Below are 22,019 nucleotides of genomic sequence, written 5' to 3'. Positions count from 1 at the left end.
CTCTCAAAATGCACCAGGTTGATGCATTTAACTTCAATATTTAAAACAAAATCTTCCCAGGGGAGCATGCTCCCGGACCCCCCTAGAGGAGGTGATATATATATACACACATATGTTTCCACCACTTGAAACTCAGATGTGGACTTAAAAAGAAAGACAGGAGTCTACTTCAACAGAGCTGAGATGCAGTGAGTGAATTGTTTTAAGTTCTCCCAGAGAACCCGTCATGGTCATTAAACTTGTCCATCCCGTTTAAAAAAAAGCTCAATATGGCAAAACAAGACAAATAAAGAGCCTCTTTTAAAACTTGATTTTTTAATACCACAGCTTGTAATCCTTTGGACTTCGCACAACCATAACATACATCAAAGTTTAAAAAAAAGACTGAGGCACTGTGTGGAAATCTCATATGTGCACAAAAGAAAACAAGGAACCTGTGTGAACTCAAACTGTGCACTCCCTTCACCAAGCCACCACCTCAAGGTAACAACATGTATCAGATCTGAAGTGAAACCAACACAACTGCATTCAAAGTGACAAGTGAACTTCCATTAAAAATGTAAAAAATATTAGGCGTCATTAGTCCGAGGAATAAATAAGATAAAAGCATTTGTGCAAACATGGGGATCAATTTACAAACAGGCCGAAGTCAGAGAGCTTTTAAAAACTCCGAAGGATTACAGGAGCATGATCTCCATCTCTGCAGAACACCTCCGTGGGCAGAGTGAGTCAGCAGTATTTCATTCATGACAAAATAAAAAATAAAAATCATCTTAAAAAACAAAGCTGTCCGTCAGTAGAAGAAAGTTCCGAAGTCGCCCATGCCGTTGCGCCGGAACTGGTTCCCCTGGATGGAGACGAAGATCTGGTGCTGCATCAGGTCCTGCACGGCCCGGCTGCACGACGGCTCCTTGCTCCTGCTCAGCTGCCGGCTGAAGTGCCACTTCCTGCCGGAGCTGGAGGCTGCGTCGGTGCTGCTGCTCTCCGAGTCGGGCCGAGCCTCAGTGGACTCGCTCTGTGCTGAAGAGCTGGAGGAGAGGAGAGCAGCAGACCCCCCCGGCTGAGAGTCTGCAGGGCCAGTGGGTTCTTCTGGGGAAGAAATGGTCGATATTGAAGCTGTGCTGCGGAGAGCTTCTTACAAACAACCTGCCTTCACATGTTCGTCTGTTAAAGTTCTACTGACCCCAAAACATATAGTGTATACACTTTCATTATCATTGATTTCACTTCATTTGTTCCGACTCCTGTAGGATTCTCCATATTAGATTCACAAAACTCACCCCAGGAGTTGGTATTGATGCCCAGAGAGAATATTCTGAGTCCAATAATGTCTTTAATTAGGTGATGATCCTACTGTAACCCGCAACCTGTTTACCCCCCCTCTCTGGATAGGACAGGGTGGAGGCAGCTACGTCCATGTTCCAAAAGTATCTCTATATGTTGAAATAAACCCTGTACTGTTGCCATACTGCATGCATGTTACAATATGGGTTAAATAGAAACAAGTGCATTAAATATATAGACACTGCAATCCCTCCGCCACCCTCAGTACAAGGAAAACAATTATCGTGTTGCCATTTGTGTTGTTATTCCCGTCTTGGAAAACATGGAACATGTGAGAGCTCCACAGACCTTCACTTCGGTCCGCAGGGACTCCCTGCTGTTCTCCGCTGTTGGCCTTCACTAGAATCACCCCGTAGCCCTCGTTGTTGTGGATCACATTGTTTTCCATGGTGATGGACGGCATCACATCGAGCTCATCAGCAAAGTCCTGCACACACCAAACACACATTGTCACATGTGTTCAAAAATCAGGAACAGCGTTTCCGCCAGGGGGGCGTCTTGCCGTCATTTTGAACTCGAGCCGAGGACGTCCAAAAAAATAGATAATTTGAGAGAAGATCGAGAGTTTTTATCGCTTGAAATGAGGAAAAGGAAAAAGGACAAGGACATCCCTCTGTTGGAGGGGCAAAGGAGTGGTGGGATTCTTTTCGCCGCCAGCAAAGCGTGTTCCTGTGACGGAAAGTGTACTGCCGGCGAGCCTTGACGGGGGGTGCTAGTGGAGTGCGAGCGCCGGAGCATCGCACCGGCGAAACTGAGGCTCCGTGGTAAACTGTGGCAACATGAAGAGCCGCTTGGGAGCCGAAAGAGCCGGCGCTTCTTATGCGGCTTTCACACCAGCGCTTTTCCCTTTCTAGCTTCGAGCGGGAGCTTTTCTGGTTCAGCTCCGGTTTCCCTTTTCTGCTCCCGCTCTGTTCACACCGCCCAGAGCTGCCGCTGCTGCGTCATGACGTCACCGTTTACGTGCCTGCTTCATAAAATCCAAACCGCGCGGAAATCCTTCACATCGACAACAACAACAATGGCCGATTGTATTGAAGCGCTGTTCGCTTTGGTTATCCTCTTACGAAACTAAATGGAAGGCATCGGACGACTTTACAAGGGACGCCTTTACTTGGAACTTTACAAACATCACATGCGAAATGCAAGACTTCTTTGTGGTCTTCAGCATCTACTTCAACGACGAATCCGTAGCCCCCTGCCCCCGCCTCGACGTAAGAGAGACGTAAGCTACGCCGCCTCTTAGCTCCGAAGCTCTTGCCTCTAGACCGACAATTTTTTGGAGCTGGAAGTGAACCGGATTCCGGAGCTAAGAGGCTCCGAGCCGGAGCTGAAAACGCGTTGGTGTGAAAGGGGCATTAGTGAGCCGAGCCAAATGATCCGGCTCACTAAAAAGAGCCGGAATTCCCATCACTAATACGTAAAAGATTTAGTATCTATAAGGGACGGCTTAATTCAAAATTCAAGTCACGTGACGTCGCTCTCGGGTGGACGCCCTCTCAGCCCTGGTCTGGCAGAAACACTGATCAGGAGGATAAAGGCTCTTAAAGAGGGGATGTCAGGACAGTGCTTGTCACCTTGATGAGGATCCCGTCTTTACAGTGATGGATGCCGTTACCCACCAGACTGCACACACTGCCGGGGTAAATCTCCACACCAGCCCCCTGCAGAGAACACACAAGAAGTCATATTAACATAAACACTTCCTGTAAACTGACAACACAGTATCTGCTGATCTGTACATGATCACTTCAAGTACTAATCAATCATTCCTAGTAGAGAATAGAGCTGCAACAAACGACTCAATTGATAATCGATTAATGAAACGATCAATCGACTATTATGCCTTGCACAATTTCTCAAGCCTCTTATTTAGCCATCAACTTTTAGATTTAGCTTGAGGTTGTTTTAGGCATGTGGAAACTAACAATGAAGACAATAAAGATGAATACTTGATTCAAAAATACATATATTATTAAATTAACGAAACAAATTGTGAACAGAATTAACGTTGCTTTTTATTTAAATACATAATATTTCACATCAAAAGAAACAACAGTGTTTTAACAAATCGTATTAAATAATGTGATGACAGAACTGTAAACAGAATAGCTGAAACTTTAACAAAATAAATAACTCCGTTACCTCTCATCATTAACCCATGTTTGTATCATTTTGTTAACTCCGTGTCAGGGACGTGCACAGGTACGGGCTAATGTTGCCCGGGCAACGGCCCGTTTGCCATTTTTGTCTGACCTGCCCCTCTGGAGAGAGTGAGAGGTTTTTTTTCTTTTCTGTTGTGGCCTAATAAACATGATAAGCCCACAATTAGTATTGTAGCGTCTCGCTGCGGGAAACAGCGCTGTCATCTGCCCCCAGTCACGTGACATATTGTTTACAATCTGACGGCTGGAAGCAAAGGAAAGCCCTCCGAGTCCGGCCTCATATGGCTATGGTGATCATACCAAATGTCCGCCTGGCTTTGGTGGCTAATCCCCGGGTCAATCTGTCCCCGTTTTTAAAATATGCTTTTAAGACCACCTCTAGTGTCGGATTTTGGAAAATTGATTTTGAGTTTTCTCACGGCAGTTAGACCAGGGGACTTTACTTCCTCTTGACACAGTCGGTTATGTACAAAAAAAACACCTAAATATACTTGTTATTGTGCTTCTGTCTTTCTGTGTCTTTTCATCTGTAAACTCCCTCACCGCTCGCTCTCTTTTCTTGATCGCCCTCTCTCACATACGGGTGAACAGTTCACTTACCGTTACTGCGCTCATAAAGAATGATAAGAATAAGAATAATGCGTATTGAACTGGTTTCAACAAATACAATTAAGTGAGAATTAAGTGAGTTTATTTAAGGTAATTAGTTAGAAGCCCTATTTTATCAGTATGTCTGCACAGCAGTTTCAATGGTCAAACTACATTAAAACAGAACTGTCCCCATTCTTTCTTTAATAGTTACTAACATTAGATATTTTTAATGAGATATGGACCGCAAAACAAAAGATATCCCTGGTTTTCATTTTAAAAATCAAGTCACTGAATGCAAGTCGTTGCCTTAGCTTATTTTGTTGTGAGATGATGATGTGAATTGCTGTTCAAATTAGTTAATGTAATAATCGTTTGGTTATTTTATGCATATCCTAATGTTAGATTTCTGTGCTTAAGAATGCCTTCAAGAGGAGACTGAAGCAGAGAGAGAGATCTGAAGGAGGCAAAAGGACTGCAACTTTGCAGAGCTGGATAAAAGGTGCCAGCATGGCAGCTGCAGGTGAAGCCCTGTGATTATGTCAAGCAACTACATACATTGGAGTACACTAATAAAACAAATCAGTGATAAATGCAGAGCCTGTATCTGTGCTGAGTGAAGTTCATGTTTTGTTGGGGGGCTAACCCCAAGCCTCCAGTTCAGAGCACATTTGAGAGGCTGAACTGAACACAGGCTGAATAACGAATTTAGCAGTTGGACATAAAAGGCAACTGAGTGTCACTTGCAATGAGTGTTGTGTTTTTATTTCATTAACCTTTTACATTAAAAACAAGTCAGAATTTTCAAAAGGTCTTGTGTTTTTTTTCGGGAGGGGAGGCCCTTTTTCAGTTTAGAGCAATAGCCCCTCCAAATGTCTGTGCCCGTCCCTGCTCCGTGTGTTGCTGACGTGGAAACGTTACTCGTGGATGGGGCCACAGAGCTGCTAGAAAGACAGTCGAACCCGGTGCATTTCTCCGTCTGAATGTGGAGCACTTTTGCTAAATGTTTAGACAAATTGCTCGTGTTACCGCCCTCACATGCTAAACTCTTTTGGTAACGAACATTGTCCACATCGAGACGGGTAACATTTAACCACACCTTGGAGCGATTCTCTCCGCCATCCCCGCCGTGTGTTGCTGTATGTAGCAGCTGCGTGTGTAAACTGCCCCGCCCCCTCGCACACAGACGGGGGAGAGAGAGATCTCGTCTGGATTGGAAAGATCGAAAATACATCATAGACGCATATTTTTGTCTTTTTGCATATTAGAAACGAGTTGGCGACACTAAGACTGCGATATAATGCTTATGTAGCAATAATACATATGACATATTTTTTAAATGTCTCCAGTACCGATAAAAAGACTGATAACGTTGGAGCTTAACGGCGTGTAAAACACACGTGATGACGTCACCAACGAATCGACGACTGAATTAGTTGGCAACTAATTTGGTCATCGATTTTAATCGATTAAGTCGATTAGTTGTTACACCCCTAGTAGAGAAAGACCATTGGTGCGTTTGAAAGTGTGTGTTACAAGCAAATTTATATTTATACATCATGTATTTTGTTATACTGTAAAATGAGGTGATCAGTGTTATCCTTTTTTTTTTTTTTTTTTTTAAATCATACATTTTTTATTGCAACATCTTCAATTTACAACACAGTACAGAAGACAATTCAGGTTGCACAACATTTTGGATTAATTCAATCCCATCCCTCTATCCTACATTCCACCCAGCTACCCACCCACTCCATAGCCCACCCCCCAACCACTCCATCGCCCACCCACCCTCCCCCTCCACCACCAACCACCGGGGCAAAAATATCCCCTCAGGGATAGCATTCTTATTTGGTCAGGAGCTCCTTTAAGTTAGATATCAGATCTGTCCACATTAAAATTGTATCAGGTTTTGCATCGTTGATTCTCGCAGAGGACAGTTCAAGGTAAGAAATGTTCAAAAAACTCTGAAGCCAGTGAGAACTTGAAATATCGTGAGGAGGTTTCCAACGTTGGACTATAATCTTTTTAGCTGCAGTCAAGCCTGTTAGCCAGATTTTGCGAGTTTTCCCCGTAAGGGAAAGGTGTGATTCATCATTTAGAAGATGTACAGCAGGTTCCATTGGTAATCTCAACCCTATTAAATCTGTAAGGGTACTAATAACCTTCCCCCAAAAGTGCAATACTCCTGGACACTCCCATACAACATGTAAGAAAGAGCCAATGGTTCCCTGGTGACAAAATGAACAATACGGGTCAGGTACCAATCAAATTCTGTGTCTAATTATTGGTGTTAGATATGCTCTATGACAACATTTCAGATGTATATACTGATGGTTTGGGTTTTTTGAAGCACCCGTAACATTAGCCCAAATTGCATCCCAATCCAATTCTTGTCCTAAAGTAGATATTTCCCTGTCCCATGCTCTCATGCCTGATGTAGGAATATAGTTCTGGGAGTTAAGATTATTATAGATAAACGAAACTATTTTTTTGGGAGCACTTTGCACCCAACTCAGAATAGGATGTTCTTTCAAATCTGACCCCCAGGGGACCCCATAGGCTTTACAGGCAGACCTTATTCTAAAGTAAAAGAAGAGAGAGTGTTGATCAATATTATATTGAGAGACCAGTTTTTGAAAGTCATGAATACAATTTTCCCCATTAATGTCCTGAAGAGTTTTAATACCTTTATCCTCCCAAGCTTTGTTGTTAAATGGTTTCCCCCCAGTCAATAGGTTATGATTGTTCCATAATGGAGATGACCTACACCACACACTCTTAAAGTTTAGGAATTTCCCTGCTGCTCCGAACACTTTAATCATATAAGTTAAAATTGGACCGTACAGTAAATCACATTTTTTGGTAGATATACCTGAAAGGAGAAAGTCCCTTAATCTTATCGGCGCTATTAAATCTTGTTCCATATTCTTCCAAGATGACATTTTATCTTCATCTACCCAATAGCTGAGAGATCTTAATATGAATGCCCAATGATATAGTTTAAAATTTGGGCATGCCAATCCCCCATCTGATTTTCTATACTGAAGAGCTGACCATTTTATACTGGGTCGTTTACCATTCCAGATGTAGCATCGAAGTAAAGAATCTAGTTTTTGCCAGTATCCTGTTGGAGGTGCTAGAGGGATCATTGAGCTTACGAAATGTATGCGGGGCAATATGTTCATTTTAACAACCGATAAACAGGCTGGGACTGATGCTGGAAGGTCTTGTAATCTTCATCCTCATCTTCATCTTCATCCATCTTGTAATATCTTCTTCTATTTTCTTCAAAACTAAAGAGTAATTTGTTTTAGCTATAGATGATAAGGAAGTACTAACCTTAATACCTAAATAGAGGACCTCATTTGAAACATTGATTTGGGGTGGGAGGGACACTTCACTTTGGCCTATGTTAAGAAGCATCAGTGTTGATTTTGATAGGTTAATCTTGTATCCCGAAAGCTGCCCAAACTGCTCCACTACTTCTAAGACACAGGGGAGGGTTCGCTGAACATCTGCCATACAGACTAATGTATCGTCTGCATATAGTGATATAGAATGTGACGTTCCACCTATTGTGATGGGGGAAATCTGAGGACAATTCCTAATGAATTGTGCCAGTGGTTCGATCGATAAATTGAAAATTAAAGGAGACAGAGGGTCTCCTTGCCTTGTACCCCGTTTTATGTCAAATAAGTCGGAGAAGCTTCCTCCCACGCATACTCGAGCTGTAGGATTCGCATACAATGTTTGAATCATGTTAATAAATGTATTTCCAAATTTAAATTCTTTCAGAACCCTCCATAGATATGGCCATTCCACGCGATCAAACGCCTTTTCAGCATCTAAAAACAAAAGGCCACAGGCAGGTGGAATTGTATGTGTTGCGCCAAGAATGTGCAGGAGTCTGCGGATATTATCAGATGCGAGCCGCCCTTTAATAAAGCCTGTTTGATCGGGGCTTATTAATTTCCCAACCACCGTCTCAAGTCTAATAGCTAAGACCTTGGAAAAAATTTTGAGGTCAGCATTTATCAGTGATATTGGGCGATAGTTAGAACATTCAAAGGGGTCCTTCCCAGGTTTTGGTATAACCGTAATCAGAGCCGTATTTAAGTCTTTGTGGAACATACCCTTATTGGTAGCATAATTAAGTGTTTCTAACCATACCGGTCCAATAATATCCCAAAATGTTAAATAGAGTTCCACAGGTATGCCATCTATACCCGGCGTACGGCCCTTATTTGTAGCTTTGACAGCTTTATATAGCTCCTCCAGCGTGATAGGTGACTCCAGTGTTTTGGTGTCATCTAATGATAATGTAGTGAGGCCTAATCCGCTAAAAAATGTGGCGAAGTCTTCGTCAGAAGGGACTGAGCTACTTGAATACAGTTCTTTAAAGTAATTTTTAAATGTTTCATTTATCTCCTCTGTAGAAGATACTGTTCCGCGTTTATTACATCTGATTGCTGGTATGGTCCTTTTAGCCTCTTGTTGTTTTAAAGTTAATGCCAAAAGGTGGCTTGGTCTGCTGCCTTCTGCATAATACTTGTGTTTGGTTATATGGATCATATATTCTGCCCTGTGTCTTAACAGGTCGTTAAGTTCTGCTTGCTTTGTTTTGAGCTCACTTTCTATTGTTGTTGTGTATCTCTCTTTTAGGACTTTTTCCAACATATTACATTTTTCTTCTAGGTGAGAAATATTTTGCAGTCGGCTTTTATGTAGGTGGGAACTGAACCGTATAGCATTATTTCGTATAAAACCCTTGATGGTGGCCCAGACCACCGTCACATCTGTGACGCTATTCTTATTCAAGATTATAAATTCGGTCAGTTTTGATCTCAATTGCGATATAAATGTGTTGTTCTTTAAAAGGGTTGTGTTGAACCTCCATCTAGTAGCCCCATTTTTTATATTTCCTTAGTTAAAATTAGCTAAAATTGGGTTGTGATCCGAGAGATGTCTGGGTAGGAACTCAATTGACTGTATTGAAGGCATCAGCCCAGAAGATATAAGAATGTAGTCTATTCGAGAGAAGGTTTTATGTCTCGTGGAAAAAAATGTATAGTCTCTCGCAGATGGATTATGCACCCTCCACACATCAATTAAGTTTAAGTCTGTTATAAAGAGTGCTTTGGAAGCAGATTCTTGAGAACTTGATAGAGTTGCAGCAGATTTGTCAAGGTTATTGTTTACAAAAGCATTCATGTCCGACCCAACATATAATTGGTAGTCATTTAACTTCAGTAACTGTGAAGTAACTGAGGGAAAAAAATCAGCTTCAAATACTGTCGGGGCATATATGCTAACAAAAGCCACTTTTTTACCTTGAATAGATGTGCAGCAATAGGCTAGACGTCCTTTATTGTCAGAGCCAATCCTTTCAATTGATACATTTATGTTACGCCTCATAAGTATCATAGCTCCTTTAGTGCGAGTGCCATCAGTTGATGCCACAATAGGTTTATAGAATCTGTTTTGAACCCTTGAAGTGTCATTAGGTTTAAGGTGTGTCTCCTGAAACATTGCAACATCTATCTTCTTTCTGCGCAAGAAATCTAAGATTTTTGAACGTTTATACGGAGAGTTAAGTCCTCTTACATTAAATGATACAATATTCAAATGTTCCAATTTATCTGTATGTGTATTTATTCCCTGGACCTGTTGTGAGTTGGTGGTGGATCCCTGAGTTACAACCCTCCCCTTTCCCCCCCCATTCGACCCTCTTCTTGGTAACATCTGTGAGCGTCACTTAGCTAACACTGAACACTGATTGTTCCCCCCCCCCCCCCCCCCTTGCATAAAGATAAAGCATAGCAGATCTCACAAACAGTAAAACTGAGGAATAGAAAACCCCTTTTAAACCGATCAACCTGTATCATTACAACCATCCCCCTCTCGTTCTCATGAAATGGTATAGCCCATATACAGACCGTTGCCTGCCGATGACGTCATACATATCACGCGCCCATGAATGTAAACAGTGGATGCATGAAAAAGTTTTCAAAACACGCCTCCAGCTTCCCAAGCCTATTCCGTTATAATGTACATTATGTATGCCGCATATAACTCGAATTTAAAGTATATAGTATGGGCGGAATATTACCTTAACACCATATAAACATGGCAATTAAACAATAACATTAGAACTCTTATCTGCAATAATTTGAAAATAAACTGGCCCCTATTTCAACATATTCAAGTATCGAGGCTTAACGAACATTGGCCAATATAAAATAAGCATAGAACATCACCTACATATCGTCTACCTGCCCATAGGTGCCAGACTTTTCTCTGTCCTTATTGCAGATCCATCTCCTCCGTTGGCACAGGTAGCGTATTCAATGTCCAGGATCTTCTCGCATGTCCACCGTTGATTTAAGGGCTTCTCTCGCCTCTTCTGCCGAGTTAAATGACATCCTCGTGCCCTTGTTGTTCACTTTCAGAATTGCCGGGTATATGATGAACGAGTCGATCCCCTTCTGTCGAAGTTTAGTGCGGATCTCCTTGTATTCCTGTCGCTCCTGTGTCGTACCGGGGCTGTAATCGGCGAAGAACAACAGCTGTGTCCCGTCTTGGAGAGTCGGTCTAGCTTTCCTCTCGCCTTCAAGAATGGCCTGTCTGTCGGTATAGCGTAGTAGTTTGAGAACCATGGTCCGCGATCTTGAGGTGTTGTTGGAGAAAATACGATGTGCCCTATCGATTTCCAGTGGATTATTGTTGGGGCTCTTGATTGAAGGTATCCAGATAGGCAGCATCTTTTGAAGGTAACCCCTGGGATCATCGCCCTCAACACCTGTTGGTAAGTTGACAATCCTTACATTGTTCATTCTGGACCTGTCCTCCAATTCATTGAGCTTCCTTCGCATCTTTGTCACCTCCATGATACACGTGCTAGTTTCCTTCTCATTCTTGCGCACGGCAACCTGAATGCTCTCAATCTTATTGAAAACGTTGTCAAACTTTTTTGCGTGACCATCAGCTTGTTCTTTTAATGACCGGAGGATGTTGCCGTTTTCGACCAAGTGCTTTTCTATAGGATTGAGAGCCTTCTCAATCGCACCCTTTAGCTGTCTGCTATTGTTCCCTGCAGAGTTTCCATCTCATCCGCGATAGCTTGCTTGATTAGCATAGCTATATCGGTGGGTGAATCGCTAGCTTGTTGTCTGTTAGATTCTTGTTTTTTAGTCGGAGTCTTTTCCTTCTTTGCTGGAGACATTTCTTTTCTCAAATGTGTGTTATTACTGTCTATGAGTTGCAATAAATAGGAAAAAAGGGGGGATTTTGTTCAGCGCTCTGTATCTTGCTGCCATCAGCCTCGTGCCTCACCGGAAGTCCAGTGTTATCCTTTGATAAACTGATATACCAACTTAACCTCTGATGAGCCCACACCTCATTGTTCAAGCATGGAGACGTTATAATTAATAGTAATTTATTACATGGCTTAGTTGAATAGTCGATTCTGATTGGTCAATTCAGAACACGTGACACGTTGTTAATCCAGAACAGACAGACCGCTGTCAAGGACTTATTGACCGTTGTTAAGGACGCTCACATCTGCACTAACAAGTCCGTTCGATTGAACTGTATACAGTTTGGCTGAAACTGACAAGACAAGAGCGACAAGAAAACAGCGGAGAAGTAATGGGGCAGAAACCCTCCTTTTTACGCAGCGGTCCAGACATAGACATCAAACGGCGACACATATTCAGTGTGCAGTTACTTTGAAATTAGGGCAGGGATATCTAGATACTTCCCAATGTCTGACATCATGAAGTGTGCTACTTTTAAAGCAAGCAACGATGTTTTCAAATCTGTAATCAAAAAGCTCCTCAATAACGCTATGGAAGCAGTTCCTGCCGTTGCTACGTTAGTTCAAACGGTAACAACGGACTATTTTTCTTAGCGGATGCATGTCAACTTAAATCAATAATAGTCTACTATATATAGAAAAAAATTCTAAATCTATAAAAGCATTTCAGTTAATATTGGGAGTCATGTCGTTACTTTGTTGAGAATGTGGCCATGTAATAAGCGGGATAATGTGCAGCGACTTGGTCATTATGGGGAAAAGAACACCCGACAGGCCGTTTAGGAGCCCGACGCGAAGCGGAGGGATCTTGCACTGCACATTATCCCTTACATATGATTTATTTGGAGACCAAGTCATTCTATGTTACATCAGACAACATGTCTTATAGTTCTTTTTTGTAGTGCTTTAAAAAGTGGTATGTTAGTCACATGCTCACTCACTAGGAGGACGCCATTCTTGCAAGCATGGAATATCTTAGGAGGATTCATAAACAAACAATGTGTGCATTTATTGCATTCGTGGTACTGACCTTGGAGCCGTAGAGGTCACACATGTTCATGGTGAGGCGGGCAGAGTTCCGCACGATCACTCCGGTGGTCTCACACTGCAGCACACAGTTCTCCATGTGAACTGTGCCCTGACGCACACCTGACACACAATAGGAGAGTCAGCAGCAGGCAGCCTCACAGCAACATGAGTGCAAGGAGACATGGGAATAATGATGGTTATGATGAGAATAGTTATTGTGGGGTGACTCAGAAGGGACAGACAGCTCTAATCTGAAAAACCTTGTTGCTGACTGTAGCCAAATTAGAGGGGGGAGGGGATACAGAGATTTACAGGGAGGCCTGTCATGTACTCACACAGAATTCCCTCAATGGCGTCGTGTTGGATGAACTTGATGTTGGACAGGCTCACGTTAGCGCCTGTGGACTCCACAAAGGAGTCGCCCTTGTTTTTCTTCTCAATCACCACCTCATCAGGGAGCCCGAAGCCTGGCACACCACACAACAACCGGCAGTCAGCACAAAGAGGGGGGGGGGGGGGGGGGGGGTTTGTGTTGTTGTTAGATTCAGAGGAATCTCTGAATGGAATAATGAGCTTAAATATGAAATGCATCCATGTATAAAGGGGCTGTGTATGAGTCTGCACATGTTAATGAAGACAATCTGTGTCTTTTAGATGATCATTTCTTTAGTGTAAGATGAGGTGCTCACTTTTACCTTCTATAGTGATGGAGTCTGGCAGGAAGATGGAGCGGCTGACAGTGTACACCCCTGGCAGAACAATGACCACGTCCCCCTCATGGCACACCTCCACCGCTGACAGGGGGTCTCTATGGAACTAAACACACAGACAGCTTAGTAGAGTCACTTGAACACACACACTGTGTTTATAGGTACAGCACAGATAGAGCTGAGTCAATGTACACACTGACTGTGGCATCAGACCCAGGACTACCTCTAGATTTGACCCAAGTGAAGTTCTAACCCTGTGTAATGCCGTCCCTTTTGGTTAAGAATAAGAAAAGGACACTGCAAGTGCATCTGAAAACCGTTCCAAAGACTGAGCTGGTTCTTCAGCGCTCACTTTTATTATATAGTTAACAAGTCTTTTAAAGTTGGGTAAGATCGGGTTAGGTTTAGAGTTAAGAGCAGTCATCTAAATGCATTGTGAATCTGTGCCAGTACAAAGACTGATGAGAGTGTGTGTGTGTGTGTGTGTGTGTGTGTGTGTGTGTGTGTGTGTGTGTGTGTGTGTGTGTGTGTGTGTGTGTGTGTGTGTGTACTGACCTGGATCTCTGTGTCCTCAGAGCAGCACAGAGGCAGCAGTCTGTCAGAGAGGAGGCTCTGCAGCTGCATGCTGCTGCAGGAGGCTGTGACCACATGCACCCCCTTCACTCCTGAGGCCCGCGGCCCCCGGCTCTGCACACACTGCTGGGGGACGTTCCCTTTGTAGCCCAGCACGTACCTGGAGAGGAGGGGTGGAGCTTTAGTTGAAGGCTAGATCAAAAGGTGAATACTGTTATATCAGTCTTATGCCTGGTCACATGATAAGCTATACAAATGTGTTATTGAGTTAAGTTTCCACAATTAGTTTGCTAATTATCAGTACATGTATATCAATTCAAGTGAGCTGATGCCGAGGTTGGAGGAAGTGCGAAGAGGCTCTAAAGATGATAATATAGTTAAGTCTTTGTTAATGAATCACTCCTAAAGACGCCATGAGATGATGACCTTCTGATACACTAGTGTGGCATTCAGAGGGAAACACATGCCATGTCGTGTGTTAGTTCATGTAAAGCAGGGGTTCTCAAAGTGCGGCCCGCGGGCCAATGGCGGCCCTCGGAAATGTTTCTGGCGGCCCGCGATAGTTAATGTGACACGCTGAAATGCATGTGTTATATTTGAATCCTCCATGGTTGTATCTAGTAAGAATTAGAATGAGTAGCTTTCCAGCGGTATCTCCTGTGAGACTGTAACCAGGGCACAGCAGCCAATATGGCCGCTCAAAGCAGCTTGACTTTACACTGTGTGGGATTGGTGGATTTGTGTGTCCGTCAAGGAAATCTCAGCCGGCAGCCATCATGGTCTGAAATGACCAATGGACATCGAGAAATCACTAAGGAACTACCCACCAAGTAAAAATAACATAAACCACGTGTCTCCAATCAGTTTACGCCTGTGAGGAGAGAGAGAGAGAGAAAATGGCTAAAAAAAACTTTACAGTTGCCGACTTCGCTAGAGATTTTTTTCGCTAGCAGCAGTGAAGATAGAGCCTCAGAACGTGAAGTCTTCGACTCTTCTGAAGAAGAAGAATACAAAGACAACAACAAGGATCCATTTGGACATGGGTAAGTGTAAATATTACAGTAATAGTGTACTGGCAATGTGTGGGGAATACCGCGAAAATGAACAATAGGTTTATTGATATATATCTGTTATCGATAGTCATGAACTTTTTATTGGAACAAAATAGACTCTCCATTAGCAAATGTTTACTCTGTGTGAACGTTATTTTGGTGTGTAAAAGTGAGATTACATGTGTAGAGGATTAAATTAATCATTTATTCGTCCCACAACGGAGACATTTACAGTGACATGTTTTTGCCATCGATTATTTTATCATACTGTTCTGTCCGGATGAGACTTTGTCATAGATTTATTTATATGTGTGCCTGTTAATATTTTACCGTCCTGTACAGATGAGACTTTGTAATCAGATGTAGCCTATGTATATGTGTGTCTGTGATTTTATACTGAATGTATAGTAACTGGAAATACCTGTGTGTGTGTGTGTGTGTGTGTGTGTGTGTGTGTGTGTGTGTGTGTATCACTACAGCTGCCTCCACCTCCATCTGCGGCTGCCACCAGGTCAAGATACACCTCAGCACAAAGGCTCCACCACAGCCATCACCTTCAACCCAGCCAGCAAGGAGGTCTCGTGGAGGTCTCGTATAGCACTTGTACACCCCACCTACACAGCAGCCCATGCACCATCACCCCCATCTTCACAGCAGCCAGACCCACTGTCTTGGAAGACAGACAAAGACCTTGACACTGTCTTGACATTTATAATGAATAGTTGGTTGAAAGTTCTGATGTTCAATATTGTAAATAGTGAGATTTTCCAGTTTCTTATATTTATATAAATAGTTGGTTGAAAAAAACATATTTATAATAAATTGTTGGTTGAAAAAAAAGGTTGAATGCTCAATTTGTATTTGTACACATCACATGAACCTTGGTATGTAATAAGAAGTCATTATTCAGTCCTGGTGTATCTCAGTCCCTGCTGTGGTGAAAGTAGAGTGATAAACACCTATTTTACTCAAAATTTGAATTTAATGCTTTTCATTTTAGACATGAATAACACATTTATATACAGTGTAATTCAAATATTTCACTGCTTTTGTGATCCTAGGACTTTGGTAACCAAATCTAAAACACCAAAACAATTCGATCACATGAGTAGATTTGTGTTTTCACAAGAGTTTTGAAGATTTTCCAAAAATCAGATTTCATATTTTAAGCTTTTGAGCTACTTATCTCATCAAACAGTGCTCTAAGGTGAGCAATATGCATATATAGCAAGACCAGAGATTGTCCTGAACATTTTGATATGTAACACATGGGGTGCCATGTTAGAAGAAATACATTTAAAAGGTTATTTAAGAAAACATTTAAAAATCGAGAAAATACCCTTAGACTCCAGAGGGTTAAGAATGGTAAAACTGCGCCCCCTGGGTTGTCATTCCTAAATTATGAATGACAGCTTGTGGAAAGTTTGCTAGACTACTGGTTGCATGGCAACTAGGCATCTCGCGAGTTGCGGTAATTGGTTAGTACAATAAAGAAAGGATTTGTTTTGGAATTATTTTACCTAAATTGGCCCTCACTCATCAAAACTTTGAGAACCCCTGATGTAAAGGAAATGTCTCTGTACAATTCTACTGGGTTGGAGCATTACTGTAGGACTGCTTGAGAGCAAAGGTAATGTTTCCTGGTTATTATTGATTGTTGTACAACGAAATAATAATTGATAAACTATATCTGTGCTTTATTGATTGCTCTCCGTGTCATTCTTTCCTGTTGTGAGTGCTAAATGGTCACAACAATACGTCAACACTTTTTATGAGGGAGCCTGAGCAAAGCCAACTTCTGGGTCAGCCGGAACTCCATCACTGCACCGCTTTAAAAGACCCCCATGTTAACACGCCCAACTGTACAACATAAATAAACATGTGTACAGCCTGGTACAATAAAAACAATTATGTTTTGGTTGAGTTACAAAAACTGTGTGTGATTTTTACACAGTTGGAGACGCCACGTCTCACCTCAGCAGGGGGTTCTCGAAGATGTGCAGCTTGCGCCTGAGCGTCTCGAGCTGGTCGTAGAGCTGCAGGCCCTCCACCATGGACACGTTGTCCAGCTCTGAGTCCGAGTCGGTGCTGAGGCCGCTGCGCAGCACGGTGAACTGCTGGAAGCACTGGGAGCAGCTCTGCAGTAAGGACTGGTACTCTGCCACCAGGCCGGCTGGCACTCTGTCCTCCAAGATGTCGTAATATCTGAAAGTATACACATTTTCAAAAGAACAATTTGTGGGAATAAAATAGGACATCATCACCTAGACACAAAGTTTACTCACAGCCTGAGACGAGGCTCCACACAACGAACAAAGTAGTCAAAGTCATCTTCGTCTTCCTCATCCCACTGCCTCCAGATGTGGTCGTAGAAAAACCTGCAGGAAGAAGAGGAAGAGGATTGCACAACTACTCAGTAAAGTGTCAAACCATTTAGAACTGGACAAAGAATAACATGTGAACTGGGACCGAGGATGAAGTCAGAAGTCCCACCTGAGGTGCTCCACAGCGAGGGCGGTCTGATCAAAGTCCCCAGAGAGCACGTAGACCACCTGCAGCTGCTGCAGGGGGACTTTGTCTCCGGAGGCACCCAGCAGGACCTTCATGGCCTCCTCGGTGAGGTCACAGCCCCGGGTGTCGCACTGCAGAGGCAGCACCAGCCGCACACAGGCCTTCAGATCCTTGAAGTCCACGTCACACACCTGAAACCACGACCAGCCGTTCTCTGTAAACATGTTTGGATCCACTTTCTCTGTGGGTACAGGCAGCTGCTCAACTGTGTGTCAAATCAATGAGATGTTGGAAACGATTTAGAACCACCTCATGATACTCTCTGCCTTCACAGGTTTAAGTGGTGCAGTTTCACGTTACGGTCCTAATGGTTTTCTTACATTTAGAAAAACTAAACTAAGTTTAAACTAAAAGGAAACGAGTCATTAGGAACAGCCTTATATATAACTTACACAAGCTCATCCAAATCTCTGCTCTCACTCAAAAAGGGACATTAAGGTCACATGGGGTGAAAAATAGAGGTCAATTATTTCATGATATTAACAGATACATTTCTGAAAGAGGGACTCACCTCCACCAGGACGTCAAAGACATCAGTAGACCACAGAGCCAACCAATCACACGGCTCCACTACCTTCTCCAGATAGTCTGCTGTGAACGCCTTCACCTCCGATGGCTTACAGTCTCCTACACACAGACAGGTATAAATCAATGAGCACTGAGATTAGGAACAGCTACTCTTGTATTGTGTTTGAGTGGGATGTGTCAGAGGGTGTGGTTACCCAGCATGTAGTCCTGGTAGGCCCTGAACCTCTCGTAGAACAGCAGGTGGCTGGTCTGGAAGGTGTCGGGCACATTAGAGTTCTCTCCTGCAGGACGCTCACTCCTCTGCAGCCGAGTGCCCGACTTCTCAGAGTTAAAATGGTCAGTGCCGCTGTCATCGCCACTCTCATCTTCATCCTCCTCTTCATTCAAAAACAGAGCTGTGGGGCGATATCTTAGTTCAATTTTGTAATATTTACATCCCCTGAATAAACCAGCTATGCATGCTAGTCAAGTCATTTACTAATTCTTTAAGGTAACACTTAAAGGTGGGGTAGGTATGTTTGAGAAACCGGCTCGAGATACACTTGTTATATTCCATGGAATGCTCTTAACGTCCCGATAGCAATGAAGGAAGCCGTAGTACAGTAGAAAGCACGACCAATCATCTGAGCCGGCTAAAGTAACTGGATGGCCTACCTGCCTGTCAGCCTTCCATCTGGGCACAAACTGATCTCGTGCCCTCATTGGTCATGTGTGCGTTAGTGTGTGTTGGAGGAGGGGCTCTGGAAGGAAGTGGCAGATTTGTTCCGGTGGTGTATTTTCTAATTCTAGCGCACTCGAGCTGCTTTCTCCAAAATGACCGACCCCACCTTTAATTCATTTTAAGAAAGAAAAAAAGGCAAAAATAATACCCTTACTGTGACAAAAGGAAATCTACACAACTACACAACAGTATTAATCATTATTCAAATAAATAAAATATGAATTGCACACTAGCCAACATAAGCTAATGTGAAAGCTGAATTCCGCTTGTTGGATGAACTGCCTTCTCAGGGAAGAATAGAAAAGCCCTTTTGAAGTAGACCAGTCTAAAATATAACAAACATAACCGTGCACTGTAGAGAGTACTAAAGATAAGATATGTGAGACATTAAAGATCCTGTGGCCCCGATGCTAACATCTCCCCTGTTTACAGTATCAAAGTGTGTGGTTTGTGCCTCTGAAAGGGAAATGCGCGTTCTATTTGTTCTCGCTCACCTCCTGGGGCAGGAGAGGCGTTTCTTGTAAGAGCAAATCAAATCAGTTGCTAAATCATAGCAACTATCCACAGATTCATGTGTCTGATGTTTTGGTCAGAACTGGGTCGACCCAGTCGGCATTGCTTTCAGTGAATCAGTTCTGCACGACCAACACGTCCCATGTGTGTGTGTGTGTGTGTGTGTGTGTGTGTGTGTGTGTGTGTGTGTGTGTGTGTGTGTGTGTGTGTGTGTGGCCTTTAGGAGCTTATTATAAAGGAGCACTTGGAACAGAAGTTGCATAGTTCAAATGCACGAGCAGCATTAGAATGTTGTTCTGCTAACAGGGGCAACCAGTTCCAGCTGTAGTAGCTTGCCTTATCCCAGATGATATACATTACTACAGCCTTAAATATCGGAGGCCTCAGCCATAGATATAATCAGAATTGAATAATTGGTTCGAGTACATGTGTGTGTGTGTGTATATATATATATATATATATATATATATATATATATATATATATATATATATGATGATATATCAGTCATTTATTATTATATTATATATTATTATTATTTATATATTATTATTATTATTTTCATTAAGCGTCTTTGAGCACCTGTAAAAGCGCTAACAAATTAAATCTATTATTATTAAGGTCGTTTTTCCAGCACAAAGTGCAAACATGTGCTTGTTATTGCTTCCCCATTATATATCAGAATCACAATACACATGATGAGTTTGTGTTTTCTGTTTGATATCATTTTCCAAGGAATAACTTATAATATAATAATAATAATAAATATCAATCATACAAAACCCATTGAGAACAATACCAGAGACTCTGAGCTATTACTGTACATGATATAAACCAAAACCACCGACTAGTCAATCGACAGTTGGTAGATTACTATAATGAAATGATTAGTTTTAGCCCTCACCGAAACCTCCTAAAATAGGGGCGGACAATGTTCGTTTCATCAGCCTCACTTTCCCAAGATGCACCAGCTGTTTTCACGTTGGTGTTTTGATGTTGTGGGATGGATAATTGGTTACCATACGCAGTGTCTCATGGAATGTTAACTACATTATGCCAAAGGTTAACAAAAACACCAGACTGATCAGCGGCTGGTTGTATTGCACATTGACCAGTAAAGTAACCGTCATAGTAGATGTTAGTGTAACATCAGGACATCCCATCTGAAGTGCAGCCACCGTCCACCTGGAGGTTTCAGAACAACCAGGAGAACTAGCCAGGCCAACAGAGTTAGCTAAAACACGGACATTAGCCACCGTTGGTGTTTTAAACGATGATTGGAACACACCATGACACTGACTGACCTTCATTCAAACCAGACAAATTATTTCCCACTTCAGAAATCCCGTTGTTGTTTTCCATGTCGAGTTCAACGTGAACAAATGACTCCAAATCCACCACCATGATGTCCGTCATGTCGCTTCCAGTGTTGCTTGTTCCAGCTGAGTGAGTTGCCAGTGCTTCTTGCTCCATTAAGAATTACAATGAACTACCTGATACTTTGCCAGGTAAATACTTGTTTTTTAATGGGCTTCGAAGTTTGACAAACGTTAGCACAAACGTTACCGCACTGTTCTATTAACACATCCATAAACTGCACACACCCAGTTACTTTTAAAATGTTCCCGGTCTGAAGAGCATCAGCCAATCCAGAATCGTACAACTGCAGGATGTCCCACCCCTAAGAGAATTTGACGACAAAGGCCTGACAGGGGCGTATTTGGTATGACCCGCCCAGCGCCATATAGACGCTGGACCCGCCTAACCAATCCAATAAACCAAGGCAACGACTACTGGCCAATGAGAGTGAGAGTGAAGGCGGGTCATCAGAGTGAGGCGGGTCATCATGCCTTGGCCATTTTATGTATTTGTTTGTTTTCCTTGGAGATTGTCACTGTCACTACCCGATCTGCAGTGCGCATGTGCGAGATGGTCCGCCATATTGGACAACTCCGGACGGCAACCCAAGTAGGACAACATTGACACAGTGGCTTTGGGCAAAGCTCAAAAGGAAAACTCGAGAGAGATGAGTTATTGTTATTACGACGTGACTTCACTATTATTTAACAACTCTTTTTATTGGGTTCTGTTATTTGGGGTTAAGTACATTGTCAGAATAAGTGAGGAATTAATGTAACTTCTGTTGCCATACATTTTTGCACACATTCACAGTAAATATGTATTCAGTATGATAGCTGTCTAACAGAAGTTAAATCCATTTCTCACTTATTCTGACAATGTACTTAACCCCAAATAAAAGAACCCAATAAAAAGAGTTGTTAAATAATAGTGAAGTCACGTCGTAATAACAATAACTCATCTCTCTCGTTTTATTTTTGAGCTTTGCCAAAAGCCACTGTGTCAAGTGTCCATCTTGGGTTGCCGTCCGGAGTTGTCCAATATGGCGGACCATCTCGCACATGCGCACTGCAGATCGGGCAGAGCTGCAGATCGGGTAGTGACACCGATGATTCTTTTGCAAGTACCTTGCCGACAATACACTTTTTAAACACATTACATAGGAAAATAATTCACGTTTTATAAAATAGTAACACCAAAAAAAAGGATTTTTTATAGTATTAAAATAGTATTACATAAATAATAATAAAAAAAATAAAAAAAATATTATAAACATTGAGAACACTCTTCAAGAGTAGGGGTAATCATAATAATGTCTTGGTTCTTTCACAAGCTCTAAGAAGAGACGTTTTATTCTGTTCATTAGTGTCAAAGCATGCAGTGAGATGATTGTCCACATGGTCTGTATTAAGAAAAGGGGGTTTTATGTAAAAAATTAAACAATTTTATCAGATTTTTTAATATTTAGTCAATCCTAATGTCCTTCTTAAAACCAAAACACAAATGTTCTCTTGTGAAAGGACCAGGTATTTGAATTTTGGTTGACGGACA

At 42.3% G+C, this 22,019-nt stretch overlaps 1 protein-coding gene across 2 annotated transcripts; it reads right to left on the bottom strand.

The window, feature by feature from the left end:
• Positions 1-298: 298 nt before the first annotated feature.
• Positions 299-20,822, bottom strand: LOC117554645 (SHC SH2 domain-binding protein 1 homolog B-like). 2 transcript variants are annotated; one of them, XM_034229105.1, is made up of 13 exons: positions 20,414-20,822; positions 18,070-18,270; positions 17,859-17,974; positions 17,270-17,478; positions 17,062-17,154; positions 16,751-16,981; positions 13,707-13,884; positions 13,137-13,257; positions 12,777-12,908; positions 12,443-12,561; positions 2,919-3,005; positions 1,633-1,771; positions 299-1,086 (listed from the first exon to the last, which is right to left on the bottom strand). In XM_034229105.1, the coding sequence occupies exons 1-13, from the start codon at positions 20,580-20,582 to the stop codon at positions 794-796; spliced, it is 2,088 nt and encodes a 695-aa protein (XP_034084996.1). In that variant the 5' UTR covers positions 20,583-20,822; the 3' UTR covers positions 299-793. The 2 variants fall into 2 exon arrangements, with proteins under 2 accessions (XP_034084996.1, XP_034084995.1); XM_034229104.1 differs by having other exon boundaries at positions 299-1,089; positions 20,414-20,820.
• Between the last annotated feature and the right edge of the window lie 1,197 nt (positions 20,823-22,019).

This window comes from Gymnodraco acuticeps, unplaced genomic scaffold (genome assembly GCF_902827175.1).
Source record: "Gymnodraco acuticeps unplaced genomic scaffold, fGymAcu1.1, whole genome shotgun sequence".
Lineage (NCBI taxonomy): Eukaryota > Metazoa > Chordata > Actinopteri > Perciformes > Bathydraconidae > Gymnodraco > Gymnodraco acuticeps.
Note: the sequence above shows the minus strand (reverse complement) of the source record. Positions and strands in the feature narration are given on the sequence as shown.

Coding starts and splice junctions, on each gene's coding strand:
- LOC117554645 (XM_034229104.1), bottom strand. CDS start 20,582: ATGGAGCAAGAAGCACTGGCAACTCACTCAGCTGGAACAAGCAACACT. Junction 18,271..20,413: donor TTTGTCTGGTTTGAATGAAG/GTCAGTCAGTGT, acceptor ATCGCCCCACAG/CTCTGTTTTTGAATGAAGAG. Junction 13,885..16,750: donor TTCGAGAACCCCCTGCTGAG/GTGAGACGTGGC, acceptor CCTCCTCTCCAG/GTACGTGCTGGGCTACAAAG.